This window comes from Anser brachyrhynchus (assembly GCF_964034855.1).
Source record: "Anser brachyrhynchus genome assembly, chromosome: 12".
Lineage (NCBI taxonomy): Eukaryota > Metazoa > Chordata > Aves > Anseriformes > Anatidae > Anser > Anser brachyrhynchus.
Window position 1 is genome coordinate 6,888,415 of NC_137707.1, and position 8,154 is coordinate 6,896,568.

The 8,154-nt window shown below is 43.4% G+C and overlaps 1 protein-coding gene across 1 annotated transcript in view; it reads right to left on the reverse strand.

Moving 5' to 3' along the window:
- The window catches only part of VAT1L (vesicle amine transport 1 like), a 53,968-nt gene extending 46,096 nt beyond the window's left edge, over positions 1-7,872 (reverse strand). Inside the window, exons 1-2 of the mRNA XM_080552303.1 lie at positions 7,474-7,872; positions 2,470-2,599 (exon numbers count right to left, since the gene is read on the reverse strand). Coding sequence (XP_080408429.1) covers positions 2,470-2,599; positions 7,474-7,703 — 360 coding nt within the window. The 5' untranslated portion in view covers positions 7,704-7,872. The remainder of the gene's footprint in view (positions 1-2,469; positions 2,600-7,473) is intronic.
- Positions 7,873-8,154: the final 282 nt, after the last annotated feature.

Consider the following 8,154-nt stretch of genomic DNA (forward strand, 5'->3'; position numbering starts at 1 on the left):
GTTTATAGCACAGGCACATTTTGGTCTCCCAAGCACTTGTCATCACTTTGGCTTTGGGATATTGTGGGTTTGCTAAATGCTAAGGTGCTGCTGACAGCTCTGAAGGGTCTGTCTCTTTTAGAATGAAGATGCTGAAACAGAACTGTCATTCCAATTTCACTGAATGCCGCCTCCTTTTGAAACACACATTCAAATTAGCAATGCATCACTGGTAACCGCTCTGTGGCTCCTTTTGATGTTAGTAAAGTTTATAAAATCTAAAGTCTGTTAAGATTAATTAGTGAATATGTTAGCATGTCCTATATCCTTCCAAACAAACATAACTGATTACCGAAAGAATGCAGAGGGAGAGGTCCCTCTTGGTGATTCCCAAGGGACTTCTTAATAATAATAAAAATCATATTTTACTACAAACTTTATACAGAGCCTAGACATCATGTCAGATTAGGCCTTAGTTCCTGAGAACCATCCCCACAACTATGGATCAGACATGTTACATCTGAGCTCAGTGAAAATCAGTGTTTGCTCTTAATGGGAGAAAGAATAGGCTTTTACTCTTCCATTTCCTTAAAAAATAAAATTAAAAAAGGCTTTCTTTCAATATAAAACATGTTCTTACACATCTCTATCAAAATGGACGGCCATTCATCATGTCTTACAATAACACAATTATAGCTAGTGAAGACAAGAAATGGCTGGCAATATCTCAAGTGTAAGACAGCCCGAGTACAGATTAGGGGCCATTGTTATCAAATGCCCACAACTTGAACAGGATTTGAACTGGAAGGGACCTACAAAAGGAAAGAAGGTCAGAAGATATAGGGTGTAATCTTTGCCATTCCTGCCATCACTATGAACAGGGGTAACAGCATATGTCAACATGACAACGAGCACCTGACATCCTCCTATTCTGTGTAAAAAAAAAAAAATTATAAAGAAACTGAGAGAACATCATTGCATCTTCCTCCTGGAACATCCCCCTGCTGATGGGCTCATACCTGTGCAGAGCAGTTCTTTTGAGTGTCAGACCTTCTAGATGACTCAAACACTACCTTGACTATGCATAATATAAGTGAAAAGTAAAATACCGTGATTTGTTTAGACTTCACGGAGTACACTAGAGCACAAACATGTTTTATCGTCAGAACAAAGCCATAACTTTTAAAGAGACCCAGTATATTCATTCAGGTGCAACACTACTCAAACAAGCACCATATGCTGTAGCCTTATGATGCCCTTTAAAAATAGCAGGAATGTTTAAACTAAGAAAGCTGATGTAGAGCAGAAAACTTCCTATGCTCCTTTCATAGAATATTCTTCTGTATGGATTATAACTACAAAACACAGAATACTAGAGCTGAATAATTGAAGCAGTTGTGTTTTTCAAATAGTAAAGTTTTTGCTCAGTTCTTGTTTATCACAAAAACATTGAAAGATTATGGTTTGTTGCAAGGCAGAGACAGGGCAGGAGGGGGAAAGTGGAGAAATGTCCTAAGAGCAGCTCATCACTGACACCCTACTGGAAAGCAAATTGGCCATTATCTTTACTCAACTGAGAATTTTTGAAGCTTTTCTAGAAAACCAAAAATGTTACTTTTAAATACAGATATTTTAGGTAATTGCCTTCTTAAGATCAAGATACAATGAGAATTCAGAAAATGCAATTATACTTGATGACATGGCTGATTCAGCAAATAGCTAAGATAGGGTTGACATGCATTAACTCAGTTCTTTCCTAGTACAGAATTTTTTGTATCTAGTGTAGGAAAAGTGCAAGATTGGAGGGAATAGAGATGTTTAATATCAATAATGGAATAGGAGGTAGGAGAGAATGCTGTTTATATGTAATACGAGACACCAAAGAGTATATAATGCCAACCAGTTCTGAAAGCTTTATTATATACATTAACTATTTGTCATCACTACTTTGTTGGGCTAAATAGATTCTGATCACTGAGGAAAAGGATAAGTCATACACCCATAATCAGTGTCCCATTATTATCTGTGCCAAATGAAGGCACACAACTGTAAGAAACAATGCTTATCATAGATGGTGTCTTGTTAATTCAAGATCAAAAGTTCGAACTAGAATCAGCAGTGCGTGGGCTTTGAGGAACTTCCCAACAATGACAGCGAATGTGGCAAAGAAAAGAAACTAAACAAGTTAACTCAATTTCTTTTAGTTTCTTAAAGCACATCAGTCATGCTTTCCAGTTCCTACACAGCCCTCCAGATATGCACACAGCACAAATGACTTTTCCGGAAGGATTTGAAGGCGGTCATATGGCTTCAGGAACTAATCAAAGCGGTCATTCTCATGGTTGGGAAGCAGAAAAGAAAAATTGCCCTTTCAGATCTCAACAGGGTAGTGAAGGCTCCTGTTGCTGGCAGTTTAGAAAGAATTAGGGGCAACATTCTCAGTGAAGTGATGACTATTTAGTCTTTCCCTGAAAGCAGAGGAAATATTACCTCAAATCCTTTCACGCTATCTCCAAGAGCTTCTACGATTCCAGAGCACTCAAAGCCAGGAACAAGTGGTGTCTTAGGAGGGTTGTCAATATTCCCCTGTCGTACCATCAAGTCGATAAAATTCAAACCACTGTAAAACACAGGAGAAAGTAAAATCAAGGCTACAGCCACAGATTAAAGCAGAGGGGGAAAACTTGACCCAAGTGATGCGAAAGCCAGAAAACCTCAGGGCAACATTAAAAACCTGGGCTCCACAGCATACAAGCGACCCAGCAGATGTTCACATTCTTCCCGTGTGGAACAGACCAACTTTACACCACTGTGGTACAGGCCTTGGGCAGAAGTACACGTGCAAGGCAACCACACATGTCATAAGTATATCCCCAGAGCTTACTGACTGGTCAGGAGTCACATGTAGAAATTCAAGGGCCATTTACAATTCAGCACAAGGAAACATCATGATTTCCATTAAATTCTGTTTAAGGAAAAAAAAAATAATCACACAACATAGATGCTCTGGACCAAAAACAACCTGATGTAACTGTCCTAAACTCTGAAGTGACCCCAGGAATCTCATGTTCATCTCAGGCAGGTATCCAACCTTGACAAGAGTAAGTTTCAGGTAGGCTATTGTTTTATAACTCTTCCTCCTGGATCACTTTTGTACAGTTTTACAATGGTTAACTAGGTCTTTGGGAGTCCTCAGGGTTGCTGCTCAGGAAGTTTACAGTTCTCCCTTGTAGTGTGAGTTTTACAAAAGCCTTGAAGCATCTTTGCTTTGTCTTTTACATGCTATCCATTTTTAGTTAGTAAGATTTTGTGGTTTTCTAGGCTGCCGAAAACAAATAAGCAAAATAGAAACACGCAACTAAAAGGTACCATGTTTATGCACTTTGTGCATATACTGATTTCTGGCACAAACACCGTACACACAGTTAAAACTTCTAACTAGCCAAAATATGCTCCAGCATTAATCCATTCTTGTAAAACACAGCCCTGTATTTATTGTTAGCTGGAACTGCTGCATGCCAACTCCCCCGAGTCCATGAAGCTATGCACTCAGCCCGTCCTGCTCATGCATATGATACCAGCAATTCCTCTGATACACAGAGTTACTGATGTGAACAAGTATTTATGCGATGGGGCTTTAGTCAGATACTAATCAAGACACACACAGACTGAACAGAGCCAACAAACCAAAAGACAGAAGAGATACACAGCACAACATGTAGACAACACAGCATTCATGAGATGTAGGTCACCAGGGGAGGGAAAAGAAAAAAGGAAATGTCACCAAACAAATATTTGCAATTGTGATATAGGGTTTAAAAGTGACCTGAACGCATAATCTTTAGCTTTAAAAGCAGAATTACTGATTATTTTTGGAAAATTATTATACTCTTCCTAAAAACATTAATTCTTACAAAATAACTTTTCAGACAATATTTAGTTTTGCATATAACTACATGGTACTAGCAATTCAGTTCTCCTCTAGTTCCATTTCTTTATCCTCGACGAAAGGCAGCAATATTAAATAAAACAAAAAAGGAAGTTAATCTCTACAATGAATTTACAAGATTTAGTACTAAAACAGCTGTGATGTAAAGAGGGAAATAAAAGTATTATGTACCTTTTATAGTGTTTAAGTTGCATGTTTTTATTAATTTAATTACCAGCTTCTTCATTCACTTCACCTTTAATCTCTTATAGGTCTATGTGCTTTCACATCCCTGTTGCTCACATATATCCTCTGCACTTTCAAGTAGAGATGGGTGGTTTTACTTTACCAGCCAGATCTCAGCAAGTTGTATCCACAACAGTAGACCTGAAAGCACAACTGAGTTGTGCGATAAGACCAACAAATTGTTTCTTTTTTCTCTGAATAACCTGGAGGGCCCAAAAATGAATGACTAGTTTACCAATTACCTCCAAGAAACCCGACCTTATCAAATCCTTTACTGAGATTCAACCTATAGCAGACATGGGAAAAGGAAGTTTGGCTGCACAGAGCATCACAAGCAAAAGTCTCATGGCGAGTGGTGGTTCTAGACAACACAATTTATTCCTTGTATTAGTATAAACCAGCACAGCCTGCTGTGATGTGCAGTGCAACAAAGTGGGACTCCTGAACTTTAAGCAAGTGCATATGCAGAGGGGGAAGTGTAAAATCAAAGTGATCCAGGGAGGAAAAGCACACAGCTTCCTGCAGTTGTGTGTTTTACATCCTAAAGCAAGAACTGTATGTAAATTGAGATAGGGGAGGATATAAATTACCAGTGTCAGCACATTGACACAGGGGTTCTGCAAGAGTCTTTCTGTGACAGAACTGGGGTACTGGCATGAACTACATAGACTGACTTATCCGTCCATCTCTGGAGGCAGAGTTTATCAAAATTGAATTATCTTTGAATCTGACTTGCTAAGTCTGCAACATTTTGCCTTAATAGTTTTCAGGATCTTGAAGATTTTTTTTGATTTTTGTGGTTTAGCTTCGCTGCATTTTTTAAATGTGGAAAGTCCTGTGGGCACAATATTGTACCCTGGACTTCTTTCATCAGTAGACCAGCAATGGTCAGCTTGGTTCTCTTTGCTCTGTTCCACATACTAGATGATGCCCAGCACCTTCCACCGCAAAATACCAAACCAGAGCTTTGAGGATGGTCTGCAAGGTTTGGACAGCAGTCACATTTGGTCTTTCTTATTTCGTTGTAAGATTCCACTGAAATTAATTACCAAAGTCAATGAAATACAACAGAGCAAAGAAGAGTATTGAGTTCTACATTCTCAGAAGTAGCCTTCCTCTTACACCAGCAAGTAAATTGCCTGAAAATCTCATGCTTTTCATCCAGAAACAGCTACATGAACAAGGCTCCCTTTAAGAATGAAATTCATACACTGTCTGCTATTCTGCTATACTTAGGATTTCTTTTATTTGCTACCAGTTTTTTTAAGTGCTGCTGTCTCACAACCACCAAGTCAGAAGAGTCACTTCTGCTTCATTCCTCATGACGCACATGCATAGCGGCAGAAGGAAGAAATAATTATAACAGAGCAAAGAAAAATAAAGGGAGGTAATTACAGGACACCAGTCCTTACTCACACATCCTATCTGAAATACCTGTTTGGGTTTGTTCTAGCTATTTGTCTCATCTTTTAAACAATATGTATACTAGCATTTTGTACGCTGCAGATTACGATACAAACAAATACAGCAATTTCAACTGCTCTGTCATTATCAATCAAAAATTATTTCAGGGAGTATGCAGAAGCTGTGACTCAGCTTGGACATCGATGGCTGTTCCATTTCTTAGTCACAGAATGAGGCTAACACATGACTCATCACAACCGAGACATTTTCAATTGGATCACTGATATACCAGACCTTCAAAAGAATTAGTCAACTGGCTTAGTGCTAATAGCAACGTATCCCCCATCGCCTCTATTTATAGCACCGTACTATAAAATGTATACATATAATTTAACTGGTTTTACTGATGTATTTTATCATGCATACACACATTCTTCTTAAAATAAAAGTTAATTTTCTCTGCAAGTCAACTTGTATGAGTCAACTACAAAACTGATTCAACTAAGAACTGTTCAACTGAGCATTATTTGGCATCAGTAATGACTTAGGAGGAGCTCATCTCTGACACATTCTGCACTGTATGCATTAACAGGTGGACACCGCGCTGCACTGCCGACAGACATTTCTCTCACTCAGTCTCCCAGACTGGACCACAAGTCCATCATCATCCCGATCAATCTTCTGTATTTACAGACTTAGGTCAAGAAGATTGGCAAATTGATTTTGGCTTGTTTGGAAGCAAAGTTTTGTGACCCGACTACTTTTCAGCCCTACAGCCATTTCCAGCCAGGACTGACGAGCAGACCACGCAGCCTACAGGCTCCTGGGGTGTGGATGAAAGCTTCAGAAACGTACACAGTACTGTGCAGGCTGGCAGTAACTGTGAAGTAGCTGGGCGGATCTACTGATGCTATAAACAGCACGCGTGCAACTCGCACAGCTCCCTAATGATGATATTACCCTGGGAAGCAACTGTAGTTGTAACAGAGCGGAGTATTTCTATTTTACAGCCAAGTGTTCCTTCACAGCTAACTTGCGATCTGTGATACATGCATGCCTACTGCTTTGCTGAACATGGAGTTCATACAGGCACTGGTGTGAACTGGAGCTCACACAGGTAGTGGGCTGTCTAAAAAGGCTGACACACTCCACTGTGCCCCAAGGCTCCAAGACCTGAGGCACATCGTTGTTACAAACCATGGTTCAAACTCGCTGCCCTGTGACAGCATCACTTTTAGGGCACGCTGCTCGAAATAAACCACTCAGCGTTCACCTTGGCCTTTGTCCTCTGGCAGCATCATGTTTTCATGCAACAGAAGGGAACAACGGACGAGAAACCTCTGTCTTAGGTAAAATTAATTTGGCCTCTGTTACACATCAAGTTGTGCAATAAGGCCCCAAAGTTATCTTCTGCCACTTGGAAAAAAAATAAAAATCCTGTTTTCATAAGGAACATGTGCGCTGCGAACTAGCTATCTAGGAAGAACAGCCTGCTCCAATTGTTAGGGGGAAGGAAAAAAAAAAAAAGCCTTCTAGGAAAGCTCCGTTCAGGATCCCAGCAGCCTGCTAACCGTGCGTCGGCTGGGCGAGGAATTAAACCCAGTAAGTTGTCCTCAACACCAGCTCCGCTGTTGCACAAGCTCCGAAGAAAAACTATGGTGATAGAGGCGGGATTCCCGGGAGGAAAACAAGGGGCAGCAACAACCAAGGGGCAGCATCAACCAAGGGGCACCATCGAACAACCATGGGGCAGCACCAAACAACCATGGGGCAGCACCAGACAAGGGAAAGCACCAAACAACCAAGGGGCAGCAGCAGTCGGGAGGGGACCAGGTGCTGAGCGCCGTCCTCCCCCCACCCACCCACCCAAACACACACACACACACACAGACACGCCGGAGGAGATGATACTGGACCAGGCTTTCACGCGGATCTTCAGCTCCCCTTCCTGCGGCTCCGGCATGGCTTTCTTGGACACGCGGAGCTTGTTGAGCCCCCCGAAGGCGGACAGCACCACGGCTCTCATCTCCTTGGTGTCCGCTGCCCGCAGGCTGCCGGCGGAGCTGCCCTCGGCGGCTTCCTTGCCGCCCTCCTTCTCGATCATCTGCTCCGTCTCCTCCGCTCGCTGCGCTCCCTCCTTGGCCATGGCGGGGCTGCGCCGCCGGCTGCTGCCTCTGCCGCCTCTGCCGCTGCTTCGCGGGGCGCGGTGCCGCCGTGTGGAATGGCCGCGGGTCCGCCCGCCCTCCGCAATGCACCGCCCGGCTGCGCAGCGCCCTCCGCCGCCTCGCCTCGGCGGCAGGGGGGGCCCCGCGGCGCCCCAACCCGCCCCGCGCCTCCGCCCCGCCGGGCCCGCGGCCGAGCGCGGCCACCACGACCTGAGGGAGCCCGCCCGTCGCCCCTCAGCCCGCGCCGGGCGGCCGGGAGGGGCGCTGAGGCGGCAGGGGAGAGGCGGGTGGCGTCGTCCCCTCCCCGAGTCAAAGCCGCAAAAAGCCCCCCCGGTGGTCTTGGATCAGGCCTGGGCATAGCCCCGACCCGCTGAAAGCGTGGTATGTGAGCCCCAGGGCAGGGGGCTCAGCTTCGCGGGGCTGGGAGTTGTG